At 39.9% G+C, this 19,783-nt stretch overlaps 2 protein-coding genes and 4 non-coding genes across 6 annotated transcripts; 1 reads left to right on the top strand and 5 right to left on the bottom strand.

Moving 5' to 3' along the window:
* Positions 1-419: 419 nt before the first annotated feature.
* esco2 (establishment of sister chromatid cohesion N-acetyltransferase 2) lies at positions 420-9,828 on the bottom strand. Its single transcript, XM_069657518.1, has 15 exons — positions 9,740-9,828; positions 8,043-8,109; positions 7,651-7,769; positions 7,177-7,444; positions 6,695-7,040; positions 5,614-5,735; positions 5,320-5,419; positions 5,046-5,124; positions 4,888-4,930; positions 3,733-3,868; positions 3,379-3,510; positions 2,964-3,053; positions 2,626-2,769; positions 1,295-1,479; positions 420-1,050 (listed from the first exon to the last, which is right to left on the bottom strand). Exons 2-15 carry the CDS (start codon positions 8,093-8,095, stop codon positions 918-920), a joined length of 1,950 nt encoding a protein of 649 aa, XP_069513619.1. The 5' UTR covers positions 8,096-8,109; positions 9,740-9,828; the 3' UTR covers positions 420-917.
* A 921-nt stretch (positions 9,829-10,749) lies between these two features.
* ccdc25 (coiled-coil domain containing 25) lies at positions 10,750-14,856 on the top strand. The gene is made up of 9 exons (XM_069657220.1): positions 10,750-10,909; positions 11,067-11,114; positions 11,259-11,298; positions 11,426-11,477; positions 12,667-12,742; positions 12,909-13,012; positions 13,104-13,306; positions 13,506-13,551; positions 13,773-14,856. Exons 1-9 carry the CDS (start codon positions 10,885-10,887, stop codon positions 13,800-13,802), a joined length of 624 nt encoding a protein of 207 aa, XP_069513321.1. The 5' UTR covers positions 10,750-10,884; the 3' UTR covers positions 13,803-14,856.
* A 1,746-nt stretch (positions 14,857-16,602) lies between these two features.
* On the bottom strand, positions 16,603-16,675 carry trnaa-agc (transfer RNA alanine (anticodon AGC)). Its single transcript has one exon. It is a non-coding gene; the product is annotated as a tRNA-Ala (tRNA).
* Positions 16,676-16,970: 295 nt separating this feature from the next.
* On the bottom strand, positions 16,971-17,043 carry trnaa-agc (transfer RNA alanine (anticodon AGC)). The gene has a single exon. It is a non-coding gene; the product is annotated as a tRNA-Ala (tRNA).
* Positions 17,044-17,492: 449 nt separating this feature from the next.
* trnaa-agc (transfer RNA alanine (anticodon AGC)) lies at positions 17,493-17,565 on the bottom strand. Its single transcript has one exon. It is a non-coding gene; the product is annotated as a tRNA-Ala (tRNA).
* Positions 17,566-18,119: 554 nt separating this feature from the next.
* On the bottom strand, positions 18,120-18,207 carry trnay-gua (transfer RNA tyrosine (anticodon GUA)). The gene is given in 2 exon segments: positions 18,120-18,155; positions 18,171-18,207. It is a non-coding gene; the product is annotated as a tRNA-Tyr (tRNA).
* Between the last annotated feature and the right edge of the window lie 1,576 nt (positions 18,208-19,783).

Below are 19,783 nucleotides of genomic sequence, written 5' to 3'. Positions count from 1 at the left end.
TATAATGCAGTTCAATACAACAGCACTGCCATGGATTCTGCTGTTATAAAGTTGTTGTTGACTTTGGTTTTGTTGAGAGTCAGAAGTGTGTAAATTCAATGATGTTTATTACCGAGTCCGTAGTCAATGAACTCCATTATATTGAGATGTGTCTCTAATATTTTGTCCTCCCTATTTACATACATGAGCGGGCCAGAATATTAGAAACACCTCTGGCCCTACCACCACCACAACCTCGACGCTCACCTCTATGACCTCTCTGACAGCTTACAAAAAAGCCTGCACATTACAGGCAACATAAACTGAGCTGGTGTGTTGGATGACATTCGATTTTTCAGGTGTACCTAATGAAGCAGCCGGTGAGTGTATATCTCTATACAGAAACATTGCCAGAAAACACATTTAGAAATCAAGGGCAGTATGTTTATTAAAACGTATTTACAGAGTAGAATGCCCCTAGACAACGATGGCACACATCCTTCAACAGCTCTGTGTATCAACATATTTTCCTTCAAAAATGTCCAGAAAACCTGAAGCTGGTAGCATAAAAATAAAAACATCTGAACCTTTAAACGCACGTCCCAAAAGGAGGCTTCTGGTTTTGTTGCAAAAGACAAAAATGATCCTCAAACATCCTCAGATTCAAGCTGAACCAAAGCAAGCTCCAAGACACGTCAACAGTGAATTAAGCAGGAGTATAAATACTGTGATAAACCTTTTAAAAACTCTAGACCTACTTAATCCTGAACACAGAATGTATTGTGGTAATCACACACCTGAACCTTCCACACGCACTCTAGTCAACCCTGAACAGTTGCAGCTTTGCATATGAAAACGTTTCAACAATCTGTTAACATGCGAGGCTTCAGTAAAACAGTCATGCAGCTTTTATCCACGCGTTTGATTCTTTACAAACTTCATGCTACGAAGTTGTAAACGAGGAAGGTTGGCGTGTTGCAGTACTTGGTTGCGAACTGTTTGCCGTCTGGTGTCGGGTCAGAGAAGGCGATCTCTTCCTTGGTTAGATGGCTGCCGTACATGAAGCTGCTCCTAAAAACACAAACCACGAAAATGTTACTTTTAAAGAGGAGAGGGAAGAATAAAACCGACCTTAACATTTCCCATTTTCTAGATTTTAGCACAGTATTGGTCAATAAATCCATCCAAAGAGTGCAACAGAATGAAAGCAGCTGAAAGTTAATCAAATTAGAAAGTTAATACAAAGTCAAAATAACCGTAAAAAACGTCTCTTTTGTACAACAAATGTAAGAGGACAATAAGATCGAAGTTGTACCTGACTGTGTCCAGCATGCGGGTTGCGATGCTCTGCCGCCTGGCCAGACTGAAGACCCAGATCCGGCTGATCCCACACAGAGCTTGTTCGGGGACGGTGGAGCAGCACCAGGCTCTGTGTCGCTCCATGAAGTCGTCCTTCGTCATGTCTTTGTGTCGATCCGGCTGCTCAAGGACTCGGTACGCCTGCGAGGACAAAAAGAGGACCCATCAGCATAAACAAAAGGCACAACTTACAGTTCAGTGTTAAGATAACAATTAACCTAAAATAAGGGTTTTAGTTCCAACTACAAATAGGGCACAAAAGGAAAAGAAATAGCTTCAAGCCTCACCAGAGCACACAGAAACTCAGAACAATTCAGTTTTCTTACAGGTGTTAAAGGGCCATATCTTTTGAATGGATATTCTCACGGGTTTCACATTTTTGGGTGTTTATTGTTCGCAGTGAAAAAGTGAAAGCTGCATAATTCCCTTGTTTTCAAAAAGTTCGCCTCTGAAAGGTGCCGTTCAGAACAGCTGCAGGTTTCTACATAGCACCTTGCTTTCGCTGAAATCGACCAATCATTCAGCTCAGGCTGCACACTTCTTGCACTAGCTTGTTAAGATTTCAGCGTACCATTCCGATACCTCCTGGTGATTCTGGCTCGTACATATAAGGCCGAATAACCGATCCTAGAGCAGCCATGTTTACTACAACTTTGGAGTGACAGTGCAGTGCGGCCGCTCCCCCACGTGGGATCGCATATGTGGGGGAGGGGCTACGCGGTCACTCTAAATACTGTCAGCCAATCGTGGCTAAGGTCTGACCTTTGAATGGCAAAACGGCTAGTTTGTATCAGGAGGATTATTAATATAATAAAATAAACAAATAATAATTTAAATATGTATACAATTTTGAAAACTAAAACAAACTTTAAACAAAACCAACGTAATTTAAAAACATGTTAGAATAATAGAAAATTGGTTGCATAGCTAAAATATGTCCCCTTTAAGATTTAAACACAAAATTATAAGCCGTTCACAACTTTTAAACTTGAGCAGTTATGCATGGAGCTGCGCATCAAGGCCTTTTGAGGTTTTTCAGCCTCTTCATTCAGGAAACTGGCTAGAAGAGGTTGCAGCTCCCAGTATAATATACAGCCTCTTAAAGATATGAACATAAGAAGGATAAAAATCACAACTTTGTGTCACCTAGGGACTCGAGAAGACAAGGCTGTGTTAAAGGGGCTGTAGGCCAAAAGGTTTGGAACATCTGGACTAATCTTCATGGAGGAAAACTAAGAAAAGACTAGGACTGAATCCGGAAACATTAAGACACATCTGCTGTCCTACCTGACGTATGGGTTCAGCGACCAGACAGCCCACCACCATGCGCTCTGTGTTGATGAACAGGTAGGTCTTGGCCTGCGTGGGTCTGCTCAGAGTCACCTGCTGGAAACCCAACTCGCTGTCCGCTACTCGCCGCACGTCCTCAGCCTGAAACCAAAACACAAGTCGTGAGGAAGACGGCATGAAAACCAAAGTACAAAGACACTCACAGCAGCTACTGTCTCACACCACATCAAATGACACACTTTGAAGAAAACAAATACTCGTGAAGCTTCACTATGAGTAATACAAGTGACGACATCCTCATACCGTGAGAATCAAGCTATAGTTCAAGCCCTCACCTTTTTGATGGCGTATTTGGGATCGTCTGGCATGACGAGGAGAATTTTTCCGTCCCAGAACTCGGCCGCCACCCGCTCCTTCTTCCAGCCCTGGAAACACAATAGAGAGAAAGAAGCTGCAGTTACAAGCCAACAAACTCCGAGCCAACTCACCTCCCCGTGAAACAAACACAGGCCAGCAGCCATGGCAGGAGATCGCTGCACAATAACAACAGACCTCCATTAGAAACAAACTACTTCATTATTCCAAAGGAGAGGGACTAAAGGCTGAGCACTTGTACTGATACAAATGTAGCTTCACTGAAAAAGCTTTGACGCCTTAAAAGAACTGCTTCATTTGGTTTCATAACTTTATTCTCTTCATACGGCTACATCTAGGGTGTTTAAAGATATTAAAGAGAGGCGAGTTTTATACCACAAATTTGATGGAGTCGAGGAAGCGCTGATGGAACTGGGTGTGCTGGAAATTGTCCTCTGGGTTGTCTGCGCTGTACACCATCCCACATGAGCTGCAGGTAATCGCTCCAAACTGCTTCTGGCCTGCATCCTAATTTGGAGAACACAGACACGTCAAAACGCACGTCAAGTCCTGCTTTAAAATCATAGAACGGTAATGTGTATTGGCACATAAATAAACAGCTTCAAACCAAAAATACCTGCATCAGACTTGAGTATGTATCCCGGTTCTACTGATGAATACAAGGCTAATGTATGTACTGAAACTAAGCGTTCCATCCGGCACATTAAGGAATGTAAAACATGAACGTACGATGATGAGCTGGTCGTCATCCTGCTTCTCTCTCCTCCTGCGAACAGGCCGCTCTTTAGCTAAAGATGAAGTCTGTAGTGATGCTAACGGGCCAGAGGGGGTGCTGCAGGACACCGGTGCTCGCAAAGCTGCACTCCTGGAGGAAAACAAGAAGTTGTTTTGTTTAGGTTCGTACAAAAGACTTTTAACATTTAAAGGTATCAGATAAAAATGCAAAAGCTGAGACCAGCGGTTATTTTCCATCCACATATATTAACTTAGGGGATCTTTAATCTCTATTTACAGATTCTACGTATATGGGACATGTGCATTTTAGGGACAGCAAGTGTTCTGGTTTCTGTTTGTACTACACTTGTCGTCCGAGTAATATTGAGGCGAGGGGAGCAAAAGCAGGCGGAACGTAATGTGCCGTCCCGTCAGCGTCATCTGATGACGATTAAGCTGCTTATTAATCTCTATAAAACAGACATCTACATGCTAACAGCTTACAACCTGTTCTAGATCTAAAATTCAACCTGAGATAAATTTGCGGTGTCACAAAAGCTGTTCAGCGTTCAGATTTCCAGACTTCCTCAAATGCATCAGAAATGTTTGATCTGAACCGTTCAACAAACGAGCATTTTAAAAGTAGTTTACTTCTCTTGAGGACAGCCCCGACAAACCTTCATTTTGACTTCTTACTAATCTGCATCATGTTGTGATTTCGGCAAAAGGTAAGACCCATTAAAGTCAGTCACAAGAAAAACTGGTTCTTTTTCTGTAAACAATGCAGCATGTGGAAAAGGAAGTCTTAACTGGAAGTCGTTTATTGCTAACTGCTGGCTACACGCCCGACATTTTTACCGATGTCCCCAGAGGATATATCGTCATCCGACTACAGCTGATGGGATCAGAGCTTGGGGGTTCTTCAACTCATTTCTGATTCCAGAAAAAAGGACCACCACGGGATAGATTAGTGCTCATGTTTGCAAAATGTAATTCCTGTAATCCTTCTGCTGTTTACCGGAGAGGATAAGCATGTTTTCTCCACCGACTGTTGTTGCCAGAATCAGACTTTCTGCGTCATTTGCGGTGCCAACTTCCTGTTTTGTGTTGTTCAGAAATCTCTCATTGTTTTAACTGTTAAACAGTTGATGAATGAAAGGACTTTCTCACCTCTTTGAACTAGAGCCAAAGATGGGATACACCGCTGCAGACTCTGTGAAGAGAATTTGAAGAGTTTTTCTAAACAACCTCTGAACCATGAAAACAAAGCAAGAGGACTGGATCAAACTGCTGAGGTCTCTAGGATAGGAAACAGTGTGGCTGCTTACCTTTGGGGGGGCTGGCAGCAGCACTTGCAGGGCTTATTTCACTCAGGTCAAAGACGGGCTCAGAGCCACCGTCCACAACCTGGAGAAGTAAGGATACAATATGTTGAGCAGAACAGAAGCAGAAATGTTTTATATTAATGTAAAAAAGTTCAAAAAGAAGAAATGATAAAAAGCTGCATCTTAAGTTTGGCTTCACAACACTCAGCTTACATAACCACGTTTTTAAACATATGAAAGATCCTGCACTGAACATGTGTGTAAACTTCAGCTCTACCTCAGTCCTGAAGGGTAAGCCTCCAGATGGCAGGCAGGGTGTCAACACGATCGACAGCTTCTTCGTAATGCCATGTTTCTCTGTCAACATTTTAGGGGAGCTGCAGGAAGATGATGAATGGTTAGCGACTAATTACAAACATTTATCACAGATTTTACACAGCATACAGAAACATTAACATGCAAAATAATTAAATATTGTGTTTATCGAATTGTTCTGTGCAAAGGTTGGAACAATATCTTTAGAATTAGGAAAGAAATTCGGGGACAGCCACGGTTTTATTCAGTAAAGCACCTTGATGGCTGCGGAGTTTCAGGCTGGTCGTAAACAGGGTCCATCCAGTCTGTGGGATCAAACCTTGATCTCTGCTTGGTGCTCGGCTGGTTCTCCTCTGTCTTGGCTGGCTGGACAGCAGCCTGCACAATAAAAAACATGCCAAAATTGATTGTTAAAAATGAAGATATTTTCTCTGAAAAGTCTGTAGAAATATCACATGAAGAGCAATGGTGTGCAACTTTCACTTGACAACCAAAAATTCTGTTGTGGCCCAGATTGGGATGCATCATTTACAGATTTTAAAACATGTTCTATTATATACAGGTAAAACGTTAACCATTTGTAAGTGATTCTGAAGAGAACCTGTTATTATAAATGTTATAATATATTTCAGAGACCATCTGTGAAGAAATATATACATGTAGTGTCACATAAAGAAAATTCGGGGAGCCTTGGGGCCCGATCAGATGGAGGGCATTTTGCAGACTTTGCGGACTGCCTTTTCTGTCTACGGTTAAAAAAAAAAGCAAAGGCAAAGGCAACCACTGAACCGTTATTTTGTAAACTGACAGATCTGTTCATTTATTTTGGCTAGCTTAAATGCTTAACTTGGCGCCCAATACATGAGTTATATCTCAGTAAAAAATGAACAGGCGGAGGGCACTTGCTCTGGCTTTGATGGAGGGTGAGAGGCTGTTCCCAAATACATCAAACACAGGGAAACAGAAATTTGTGTGGGTACATGAGACCCTCAGAAAGAGGAAAGATCACAGCAATAACTCGTCACCCCCACAGAAGGCCCGCCTCTCCATTCATCCGATTGGACAATGAGAAAAACGCCAATGACGTCGGGCGCTTTTCTGCTTTGAATTGAACTTTCTTCAACATGAGGCGCACAGAGCGGAAAAACGCGTTCTGTCTGATCCGGACCTTGAAGTGCTTCTGATGATGAAGCAGCATCTGAAAAATCTGTCTGACTACTGAAACCTTTAATTTCATATAAAGTAACTTCTTTGTTTGCTCTACCAGAAGGAATCTGTAAAGTTTTTTGGCTACAATGACCAACAGGAGAGCAATACATTTCAAAATGTCATCTCACCTCTGCAGGATGTTTCTGCTGTTGGTTTGTCGCTGCAGCAGCTGGTTTCTGCTGTTGGTTTGTCGCCGCAGCAGCTGGTTTCTGCTGTGACTTCTCACTCTTCGTCTGTGGCAGGACAGCTCTGCTTTTCGCTGGTACTGAAGCCGGCCTGGTGGAGGATTTTGGTGCAGATTTCTTGTACATAGATGTTGGTTTCTTCCCCGTACCGAAGAAAGCAGCCCCCACGAAGATTTTGGGTTTGGGCTTCAGGCTGCTGAAAGTGATGGTGATGGATTTCTTGGACTCAGTGGGCTTGGCGCTACTGGCAAGAGTGGAGGTGCTTGTTGGTGTTGGTTTAGGAGGGACACTGTTGAGTGATGCAAAGGTTACAAATTAAAGATTTATCATAACTTTAAAAAACTATTACTTACGATGTATAGTTCAAGAAGCTAAAACATGGCTGCAGAAAGCTGCAACAAAGCATGAATCATATGGCAACAAACCTGCTGTCCAGTTTGGGCAGCTTGATCGTCTTCGTAGATGTGTCATAGCTTTTGAAGGCCGTCTTCCCAACATTACGAGATCCTCCAGCCACCTTTCTCGGTTTGCTGCCTCCTTTTACAGGCTTCTTCCTCTTCTTTTTCTCCTGGGAAGGAGGGGAAGGAAGTGTAGGAGGAGGAGGAGGGGAAGGCAGAGACTCCTTTATCGCCTTCCTCTCCAGTGGAGTGAGATAGACGGACTTCTGTTTGCCATAAAAGGAGCTTGTAACCACTGATTTTTTGAATGGAGATTTACGGGGTGATTTTGCTGGAGAGTCTAAAAAGGAAGATGATCGATAAATGTGTTTGAGAGATAGTTTGTGGGGACAAAAGAGGAAGAAGAGATCTTTTGCAACATGTCTTCTAATACGAAACTCCTTAAGGCAGCAGCATCATCTTAAATAAATCAAACCACTAGTACTCTACCTGTCGGCCTACGGGGGGATTTCTGTGGGGAAGGACAGTTCTCCTTGTCCAGATGCCTGACTGGCTTCTTCCTTGGGGACCTCCTCTTCACAGGGGACGTCTCCTCCCGCACATCCTTCTTGGCCGGTTGACTGGAATAAGAAATAAGCAGAGGATCAGTCACAGTGAGATACGAGACTGTGCCACAGATCCATAAAAGCTTTGCTAGATCTCTTTAGATTTGACCCACACGAACAGGCAGCTGTTGGAACTTATTAAATAATACATTTTTGGCTTAACTCAGTGATTACCTGATCAAAGAGAAAGTAAACAAATAAATGATGAAAATTTGCCAGATCTAGTATTCTAGTTGTAGAATGTATTAAAGTATTATTTTGTAAACACACACTGTAGTCACGACTCACCTGTCAGAGTCCAGAGAGGGGAGCTTTCTCTTCCTGGTCGCAGTTGGCATCATGTAACAAAACTCGCCTAAAGAAAGAGAGTCAGTTCTGGGTAAACATGAAATGCAACAACTTTCATCATTTCAAATGTAAATTTGCCAAAAGACAGCACTTATATTTGGTTTATATTCATTAGACATGCACAATGTTATCGGCACGTTATCAGTATTTGCAGATTGTGGCTTCTGCCAATATTTTCTGACCACGCTTTTGTTATGTCTAAATGCTTGATGATTCCCTAAAAAGCTTGACGTAAAACTACGACATTAACTTGGCACTAGTGTGTGCATGCACTGCCTGCACCCATCTCTTCCATCAAGCGTGTAGAAGGGTGCAAGATGCCTGTGGTACGGCAGTTTTTCCGAAACAGGCGACAAGCTTGATTTCATTTTATGTATTTGTCCCGTGCAATAGGTCAAATTTTCCCTACTTGTGGCTACTGTCAGGATTGTCTCAGGGAGAGCATCATCCAAGTCTGCCTAGGTTGTATGAATAATGAATATTAGTTTTATTTGAAAGAAAATGTTACATACAAATGCATATGGCATTTTGTACATAACCCTAGTTTAAGTAGTTTTCTCATATTGCCCAGTGAATGTGTACATTTTAAAAAGCACTGTATTATGTTATTTCTACACCTGCCAGTGGGCCACTACAATAAGATGAGGCATGATATCATTCCACTATGAGACTTGATGTGCTCTGCAATTAGGTGGGAAAAAAACATGTGCCAAACTATATCGGTATCGGCAAAAGGGTTGGAAAATAACGGCATATCGGCAAAAAATCCAATATCTCAGAAGGCTAGGAAACATGGGCAAGCTCTTTCACTTTAACATGTGTAATTTCACAACTTACTGTAGTACTGGATGTACACAGAACGCGCAATTTAGGAAAAACACAGGGAAAAAACATTTCCCAAAATGTTACTGTTTGATTTACATATTTTTTAACTTTTATATAAAGTCAGACTTCGTGAATATGTAACAATTGTAGCAGCCGTAAACAGCGCCACAAACAGTCCTATTGAAGGTGGGAGAAGGTCACAGAACACAATGCATCTCTAGGTCAATTTACATGTTTCACGAAAAATTGCCAATTTTTTAACAGAAGTTTGGCGTGGCTGTCCTGCGCAAGGGTGTAAATGAAGGTACGGAGGCAACCACGGTGAACTACTGCACGAGACAGTTATACCTAAAAGGTTATGATAGATTTGGATGTTGATCCGTGTTCTCAACTAATCGGAACACCAAAACACAAAAAGGAAATTCATTGTGTGTGCACAAATGTCAATTATCTCGTTGTGAATGTTAGCACACGTTAGCTTAGCGTTGTTTTAGCTCACGAAGCGCTTATTTATTAGATAAAGTGGAGGTGAATGGATAATTGGCGGGATGATTGGCTTCAACAAATGTGACTGCCTTGATACAAACTAGCTAACCTGTCGATCTAGACCAACATTTCTCTACAATAAACCAAACATAGTGTTTTCTTCTTTGTTTCCGTGTTGTCTGAGTTTAGAAACTATAAAATAAATCTTAACATATGACCGGTAAAGAAGACGTTTTAAGTAAAATTACGTCACGCGGTTTAATGGAGAAACACGTAAAGTATTAAACATTAAAACATAAGCATAAAACATGTATAATGAATCTTACCTTGCTACATAAAACAATAAATGTTAGTTTGAAAGCTTGACTCGCGTTCTGCTTCTACTTCTTGCCCGCGTTTCTCTTCTGTGTGTTTTGAACAGCGCGCGCCAGTCCTAAAAAAATTGCACAACAAGCAGAACCGGAAGCGGAAATGCTTTATTTTTTTTGTCAAGTTACAAGCGTCGAGGAACGTTTTCTCATTGCCTTCAAAATAAAAAATGCTTGTTTCGAAAATTGCATTTTAACAGTATATGGAAGCTACATGTACATCACTTATTATTATTTTAATGAAAACCCAGAATTCATTAATAAATGATACAGAGACAAAACATGAAGTATGACCTACAATAAGATACAACATAGAACAACAAGAAAGGGGTACATATATGCTTAAATTAAAGAGAGGTTTTCGAGGCTTTGTAAATGGCCGACGTTCTGATAGCTTTACTATTTGTCAGTTTTAGTTTTCAGTTTCATTTCATTCTTGAAGTGTTGAATTTTGGGTTTCCTTTCAGACCTACATAAATAATGACCAAGGAAAAAATCACTGTACACGTCACCAACCAGTTTTTTTTGTTTGGATTGTTATGATTCTTCTCTTTCATCTGTCATTTATTCATGTATTCATTTATTTACATTTTGAGAAACACAATTAATGCCTTTGTTTTTTACTTGTTGTGATTAGACAGTATGAACGCAGTGATAGTAATCCTTAAGGGCAGCATTATCCATCGAAATAAACACATAATACGATAACAGCAGTGTAAGATCGTGAAAGTTCACGTCAATAAAACTTTAAATAGTGTATTTGTAAATGGGGTAAACAGTTACTTAAAGCATCAGCAGAAATTCCCCAAATCCTAGTTTCCAGATAGGGAAAGTGTCAAAGCAAATGTGGCAAAGTTATAGAATGTCAAGCTTTTACTTTATAAAATTAATTTGGATACTTCCTGTCTGCTGCATGCTAACACTTTGTAGCCTGTCTCCGCTAGCTAACAACTTCCCGGGGTCAACTTGTACATGCGAAAAGTGACAGCAACAATCAGTCGGCAAACGGCTGAATATATTTCGTTGTTTATAAGTAGCGTGTTAGCTTTCAAACATATATACTTACAATTAATCTTTTAGTGGCAACTTTTAAGTCACGAAAAATGGTGTTTTATTTCACAAGTGCCGGTGAGTAAGTCACGGGGCTAGCAGTAATGTTAGCCGTTAGCCTGGTTAGCCAATTCTCTTTAAAGCTTAATTTCTCCTTGTATGTCTTTTATACGTTTCCTACCAGCTTATATTTCCGTTTCACTAAGTAACTATCGAATTCTTGTTTCTCTTTCAGTGGTGAACCCTCACTACACAATCTACATGGGAAAAGACAAGTATGAAAGTAAGTTTGTTATCGTGAAGTCACAGGCACACACACCCTTTCTTACAAATTTGGTCCCGTCTCTGTAATTATAGTATTCCTTTGTTGACTAACGTGTCATGTGATGCCAGATCACCTCTAACTTGTTGGTTTTGTTTGCTGCAGATGAAGACCTAATAAAGTACGGATGGCCAGAAGACATCTGGTGAGAAATGTTACTTACCTTTAGTCATGGAAAAGCTGCTACATTTAAAGTGTATGCACTTTTATATTGTAAACAGAACTATCAGTCTGAATACTATCTGATCATCCCCTGCTTTTATTTGGTCCAGGTTTCATGTGGACAAACTGTCATCTGCTCACGTTTATCTTAGACTGCCAAAGGTAAGAAGTCAACACCATAAACCTCAAACACTTGAAGGGCCAGTTCACCAATTTTCAACCTCAGTCCTAGCATGCTATTATGGGGAGCTAATGCAATTTCGTTCTGTGCCTCTGGAGGACGCTATCTGCTTCTCCAATGGACCCTGGAAAACTTCTCTCAGACTATGTCAAACGAGTCATCTGGCGGAGGCCAGGGAGCTTGCAAAACTATACTTCCTCAATCTAGGATGCCTGCCTCCGTCATTCAAAATCGTCATGTTTGAAATGTAGACTACAGGCCCTAACATTTTTTAGATGATCCACCGATATATTCTCATTGTATTTTGGATTCTGTCTCGCTCTGAGCCATTGCCTGCAGCGATCAATATCCTTGACTGGAAAATGGTAGCATTTCACTCCAGTGTCTCTTTTCCTCAAAGCAGGTGGTATTTTGTTTTGTTGGTAGATATATTTGGTAGAGCTCTATGTTTTACCAACCGTTCTGGTCAAAAGAACGAACAAAACAAACAGGTCGATTTTTCACGCAGACCTATAACTTCCCTGTGTAACCCCGTCCTCGCTGGGCCGTTCCTTTCAGTGGTTTTGCGCAGTGCATGCTGGGTGTTGTAGGAATGTAGAATGGGCGAAACCACAAGCTGTTTGTACAACTTTCTCCACAGATATGGCGCCAATTTCAAATATTATTGCTTCTATACAGAGAACACCAGCTTTGACTGACAGTGGCTTTTTCCAGGGGCGAATTGCTCCTTTAAGTCTAAGAACACAATCATATATTTAGTCCTGGTTTTACTGTAATATACCATATTAAGACTGTACAAACTAACCATCAGTACTAATTATTTTTGATTTATCTTACTTTCTTAAGATATGTTTTTTTTTCTTAATCTTTAGTCAGTTTACAGTTAGCCAAACATAAAACAAATGAGTCACAGTGATGATCATGTAGCATCTTGAGCCCCTAAACACAGCAGACATTCTCCAAAACCGCCTTCAGGGTGTGCTGTTGCATTGAGCAAGAAGACCACAGAACGTTGTTATGTTGACTTTAAGCACTTTTACTTTAACCTTTTAAAATGTAAAGTCACATTTTTTCAAAACCGGTTGGGATAGGGTTGTCAGACACTTGCTGAAGGATACTGAAGCCTTTAGACACTGCTGATTGCCCTGTGTGTTTGTGTGTCTTCTCTAGGGTCAGACAATAGATGAAATCCCTCCAGAGGTGCTGATAGACTGTGCACAACTGGTGAAAAACAACAGCATCCAAGGTAAAGCTGACCAAAGTGCATTAAATCTGCTGCATTTAAAGAGTTCATCATTAAGCCTGCATGTTGACAACAACGCTGCCACAGCATTCCTCCTTTTTAAAGTCATACATGCAGTAGTACCTTGCCTTCTGTGTATAAAAACTGTAACTATGTTGTTTTCTGTCAGGCTGTAAGATGAACAACATCAACATTGTGTACACGCCGTGGGCAAACCTGAAGAAAACCGGAGACATGGACGTCGGACAGATCGGCTTCTATCGACAGAAAGAGGTCCTTAAGTCTCTCCCCTACATCATACGTATGTTGTCATCCTTGACAGACAACCAGTTCAGGTGTTTCATTCCTGCACTGCATTTCACAGGTGAAGATCGTGGCGGTGGAGAAGAAGGTCAATGAGATCGTAAACCGCCTGGAGAAAACAAAAGCGGAACGCTACCCCGACCTGGCTGCGGAGAAGGAGTCGAGAGACAGAGAGGAGAGGAACGAGAAGAAAGCTCAGCTCCAAGACCAGAAGAAGAAAGAGAAGGATGAGCAGAAGAGGAAAAAAGAGATGGATGACCTCAAGTAGGCCCACAACACTTTAACCTTCAATTTTATAGTTTACCCACTTCATTATCAACATCTTAGATATCACTTCAATGTCAACATAAGCCTCCTAAAACACAGATACATAGTCAAATTATTCAAAATGTAACAGCTCTGAGTTTTTAATATATCTTTTGTACATTTATCTATACGCTGATGATTTGGTTTCTCTCACCAGGAACTATACTTCACTGATGAAGAGTGAAAATATGATGACGAATGAGGTGAGGACACATCTACATTTGCTTGGGAATTAAGTCAAAGGCCAGGGTAGTTTTCATATAGGTCACAGAGTGCATTAACATATACTTCATCACATAAAGCTCTGCGAGCCGTTCACAGGAACTTTAAGAGTCATGGGGTTCCACAGAGAACTTACAGTGGGGTCACATTTGTTGAAATGTTCACCACATTCACTTTTGCTCCGCTGCTTGTCGTTTTGCAGGATGGCAACGATTCAGACGACTTCATGTAAGAGGCGAACGCCCGGCAGCAAGCAGACCGAATCCTCCTCCACCTATCAGACCTGCTGTCAGGATGCTCCCCTGCTGCTTCCGCTTGCTACAACTCTGCACAGACATTGAGGAAAAATAAAGACAAATGGAAAACCTTTTTGCTTTAGGACACCGTGGAGCAGGAAGCGAGCCAACGAGAGACAGCGCCGGGACCTATTCCACGTGCTGATTGGCTCGGACACTGTGTCCTAACCGAACCAAGCTGGCTGGCCTCTTCATTAAGGGACGACACTGTGGAAGAAACAACAGGACGACAAGAATGATGAGGATTTATTTGTGAGGAAAAATAGCAGAACTGTGTTTGATTGACGTTTCATCTCCATGTCGACTGATGTTGATGTATGATTTAAAAAAAACAAGTGTGTAGGCGTTTTAATAACCCTGAAAACCCTTCTGCTCACTTCCTTTATGTTGTCATTTCTCTGCATGTCAGATTTTACTCATTATAATTCAATGTATGAATTAAACCCACAGTTACAGTTACTTATGTTGGAAAGCCTTTATATTGTTTTGTAAAGCCCCATGATTTAGTCCCAGCCACTCTTAATAAACTCTAAAACCATAGCGTATTTAGCACCTGAGGTCCTGAGAGAACTTTTCAATTCTGTGTGCACAAATTTAGTTCTGCTTCTCATGATCTGCCTTGTAGTTCTTTTAAGCCCAGGTGACTTCTTCACAGTGCCACTTAAATCAATTCTATTTTTCAACCGTTATAACAGAACTTTGAAAACATCTCTCACAGTCTAATGAAGGTTCATCAATAGGAAGGTGTACTTTTAATACTGGCGTTTCTTTTTCAAATTTGGACAGTAATTTCACCTGTTAAATGCTATATGTACAGTAGCCGTTCTACCTTTGCTTTAAAGAGATACTTAAAGTTATAATTTCGAAGTTCTCAGTTTGGTTCTATTTGGCAGCACCTAATGGCGATAAAAAACGTCTACTGTTTGCTCCAGTTGTCACGGTTGTAACTCTTGATTTTCCTGGCTGACGGTCGCTTTCCTTTTTAGACTGTTTGCTTCATCTGAGCATCAAATTTGTTTCTTTTCTTTTGGATTTTCACTTATTTTTGAAGTTGTATCTGTAGTCATCCATCTTTTCTTTGTTTGTTCAGCCATAGTAGATTACTGTTTACTCGCAACACTTGCAGAGAGCGGAAAAGCAGCCGCTGAGATCCGCCTACCCTCTCTGGCAGACCAACCACTGCTGGCTGATGGAAAACGCGTCACTAACTGGGCGCCACAGACACCCAGTCTGTAATACTGCAAATGCAAAGGCTTTCATCAGTGGGTCATAGGCTCAATCACCATTGTGTTACCTCATTCGGCGATAGACAGAGACTTAACAGACATTTATTTACATGAAAATCTTCGAGATTATATCTTTAACAAAAGCTTAAGTTAAGAACTGCAGAACTCCTGTCTGCAATTTGACTCTTGTCTACTCTTCCCAGGTTTTAGCAAATAAAGAGTCTCAGTAACCATTAAAGACAGATAATTAAAAACTACACTATCTGCCTGTAGGTTTTATAGTTTAAGTAGCTACAGGCTTTTAATGCTGATCCTGTTGCTTTACTTTCATCAAATTGGCGCCAACACGCTATGTGTTTGTTTGACAATGACTGGACCTCTCGTCTTTTAGCTGGTTTTCAGTCTAAATATGAGAAAAATGTGTAGATTGTAACAGAGTTAGAAGTTAGCTCAGTGAGGTGCTTTGCATGTAAAAAAAATTCAAACTAAATATAATGTTAACATCATCATATTAAATGTTTAAGTTACTTGTGTAATTTAGTTCATTTACTTAAATTGCCAAGATGTTATGTTTCTGCTGTCAAATGTTTAAAATCATTATTTCATGTCTTATCAGCAATGCTGAAAATGGTAGCAGCAAATGTTCTAAATACTGTATGTATACGAGTAAATCTTGAAGTTGGGGGATCAATCATTTGTGTGTTTATGGATCTGGCAGCCAGTTGCTCTAAGAGGGAAATGGGTAGAAATGTAGAAATTTGAAATGTAGCTTTGTTGTTAAGACTACATGTGCTGCCATTTGGAATAAAAACATTTTACCCTTTATGTGTAAAGGGTATGCATTAATAGTAGTTGATCCTACAGCATCTGTTGGGACACAAAGGTAAGATAAGACTCAGTGGTTTTGCAAAAAGGAAAATGAATGCATTCGGTACTTCCATATACAATATCTTGATTTTATGTACTTTTATTTTCTCTAGGTAGGTAATTTATAATGCTTGTAATGTTTTTTTCTTGATGAGGATCTGAGACTAGCAAATGATGAAATGAAAAAGACTAGCAAAACTGAAATATAGATAAAATAAATAAAATACAAAAATAATATGCCATTCTATATGTTCTTTTCCATAAGTTACTATTGGTAAATCATGAAGAGAAGCTCTAATTTGGTATACACAAGAAAACTTTGTCTTTCTCTACAGTTTCTGCAATTGATTTTTTGGAGTCATTTCATTTAATCAATTAATGTTTATTGTTTTTCATATTTAGAAATCTTAATATTATATTACTTTCTTGGTCTTTTGAAAATTTATATTAATCTAAGGTCTTCTAGGGATGTTTTGTTGTCAGCATGTGCTCATATGACCCTTGCATTCATTTTCTAACCCATGTTCCTAGCTGACAACAATAATCACACCTCTTTTGTTGTTATTGCTGTTTTTATACAATCCATTATATAAACGAAAAATGTACTGGGTGTTCTTTAACGTAAAAAAACAAAAAAAAAGCTTGGAGGATGCGGGCATCGATCCCGCTACCTCTCGCATGCTAAGCGAGCGCTCTACCATTTGAGCTAATCCCCCGTGACACGCCACTTCTGATGACGTCACAATTTATACGTAAATTAAGAGAGTAGATCTGAAGATTTTTACGTATGTTGATGGCTTTTGCATGCATTCCGCATTCAACTTTAAAAAATCGTTACAGGAATAAAATTTGACTCAACAGAAGCTTCATCTTTGGCAGCTTAAAGGCAGATTTGGCTGTTGAGAAGAGTGAATACAAACTGTTGTCAAAATAATATTAGTGGTTTATCCGCTGCTATAACATTTTAAGGAATCGCCGTGTTTTTACAAACGTGGAAAAAAAGTATTTCTTTGGAGGATGCGGGCATCGATCCCGCTACCTCTCGCATGCTAAGCGAGCGCTCTACCATTTGAGCTAATCCCCCGTGATACGCCACTTGTGATGACGTCAGAATTTTGACATAAAATGAGAGCAGATCTGCTTAATGAATATTGCCATTTCCTGCGTTGAACTTTTGTTTCGCGTAAACAGTGTTCTTCTAATCGGATATGTTTTGCTGTTGGATTTTGTTGAGCAAGTAATCGTTTAAATTAACGGGCCGTCCATTAATCATGACTTATCATTCAGGAAGACATGTTGACAACTACAGCAAGTATGTCACTCACAAAATTTGTCACAGAAATAAAATCTTACTCACCAGAGGCATCGCATTTTTGAATCATCAAACATTGGAGGCTTTGAATCATCACTTCATGTGCAGCGGTTGTAAAAAGGAAATATACACTCCAGTTGAGGTGACACGAGTAATATGTCTTGTTATAGTTCAATATAGACACGGACGTCTTGTTAGAGACGTCGCAAAAAAGATAAATTTGGAGGATGCGGGCATCGATCCCGCTACCTCTCGCATGCTAAGCGAGCGCTCTACCATTTGAGCTAATCCCCCATGATGCACAGCTTCCGATGACGTCACTATATAAACGTAAGTAAAGAGCGTAGTTCTCCGAGTTGTTTCATTTGCTACTCATCGAAAAAGCTATGATGAATCCTAATCCTAACCGTCATTATAACATGTATTGGAGCACTATTGCGACCTATCACATTCAGAAGATAAAGACTACAATTTAAGTGACAGGAAAGACTTTCTATCGTAATTGGTAAAATATTGAGGGAAGAATCTACCAAAGACTGGAGGTTCCGGTGTTATGCCAAATTGTGTTACCTGTCAAGATTGCGATTTTTAGCATTTTAGCTAATTTACAGCTAAGCTTAGGAAAACATAACAGGCGTGATTTATCTAGTCGTTTTACATATAAACAAGCATTTAGCTCCTTATTGGAACTGGGATATATTGTTCAAGTTATTTCTCCATCAACTTTATGCAGAAAACTGGCTAACAAGTTTGACAATAGCTTGCTAGCGCAGGATTAGCTTAGCATAAATTACCTCCGCAGCAGCTGGCGTTCTCGCATTTTGCCATGATGATAAAGAAAAACCATTTCCTTCGAGCCGGATTTGAACCAGCGACCTAAGGATGTCTTATGATTCACTCTACAGTCCTCCGCTCTACCAACTGAGCTATCGAAGGGGATGAAAAGAAGTCAGCCATCGGTACAGTTTGTGGAGCTAATTGACCCCTGATCCCAGTGGTAATTTAGTGTCCATTATGCGGCATGGCTACATGTACCCACTAGGGGCACCCGCGACAGTAAAAAAAAACCCCCCAAAAAACAAACAATGTAAATACCTATGGAACCTGTCCTGGTCCAGAACATTCCTCCCTCCTGCTGCCCTTCTAAGTTCCCATGCACAAACCATTGCCTTCCTATTGTACCTTCATTATACCCCCAGAGACCCCGAAATTAACTCCTTTGATGGGATAACACAACCAATCTCCAGCTATTCTGCATAAGAGTGAACATTAGTTTGTGGTAGTTTTATTTTTTAAAAAATAGGCAGTCTATATAGGCATGTATATTTTGGCCACAAGTCAGTTTGGTTTAGAAAGCTTCTTCCAAGAAGCTGTGAGACAGAAGGCTGCAGTCCCTAAATTGGGACACAGCTACCATACTAAACCCTGCCCTAGGCTGGAGAAATAGCTTTGACACTTTTAATTGTTAAACAACTGTATGCTGCCACCTGTTGTTATCATAATGCTGCTATTTGTTTCTCTTATGCTGCTAATGTTAAATCCAGAATGTGCAATTGAGGTCAGGTTCCTATTTTTTTTAATCTTATTCTATTTAAGTCTTTTACTTAATTTTATTCTAGTTCTGTGTTAATTGTTCTGCACCAAAATCACCAAAACAAATTCTTTGTATGTGTAAACCTACTTGGCAATAAACACTGATTCTGATTCTGAGGTGTTTTCCCCTCACCCATATCTTTACTCCATATTTATATATAGTCAAAGTAAAGTTTTCTTTTAAACCACGACCTAATTTCGCTCCTTTCCATGTACTAACATGCTCTGGAATGACAATAAACCTCACTGAATCCTTGAAATATAGTTTAGTCATTTAAAATTACACATATTGACCTCTCCTCATGCAGGTGTGTTAAAGACAGAGAGACCATATACACTGAAAGTGTATTCTGCAGTACCAGAAAAATAAACTGTCATTTATTAAATGAAGTGTTTTGTATGAGATTATTTTAGTTAGATGTTGAATAGTCCATTAACGCATTGAGTGGTTTAATCATTCATAAAAGAAAAATATATATTTTTAAATGATAGGATCAATATTGCTATACAGTATATGGATGAATGGATGAAGGATAAATATTGTAATAGATCTTTTTGAACCTCTTTGTTTTGTAAGGAAAATACTACATTTACAAATGTATATGGATTTAAGTGACCCAGACAGACATTCAGAAGAAATCACAAACCATAAATCTTTATTGAAAAATAACATTGACTAAAGAATGGTAATGAACATTTAAAAAATATATATTTTTTAATCTTTCATTTAAGATTTGTTGCTGCTTTATATTTACGGGAAATTGTATGGTTGATAAAGAGACGGGGAGATTTTTAACTTGGGATCAGTTGGTTCTGTACAAACGTTGATTTTATGATTCTTTGTCAAGCATCTAACTCGTTTTCTCTTAACGTAACATTTCATAATCAGGAGTATTTTCTTGTTAGTGGGAATGCTGAT

Source organism: Semicossyphus pulcher, unplaced genomic scaffold (genome assembly GCF_022749685.1).
Source record: "Semicossyphus pulcher isolate SPU_LCO1_2020_fin unplaced genomic scaffold, fSemPul1.0.p SCAF_11, whole genome shotgun sequence".
NCBI lineage: Eukaryota > Metazoa > Chordata > Actinopteri > Labriformes > Labridae > Semicossyphus > Semicossyphus pulcher.
The sequence above is the reverse complement of the archived record's forward strand: the minus strand, read 5'-3'. Positions and strand labels throughout refer to the sequence as shown.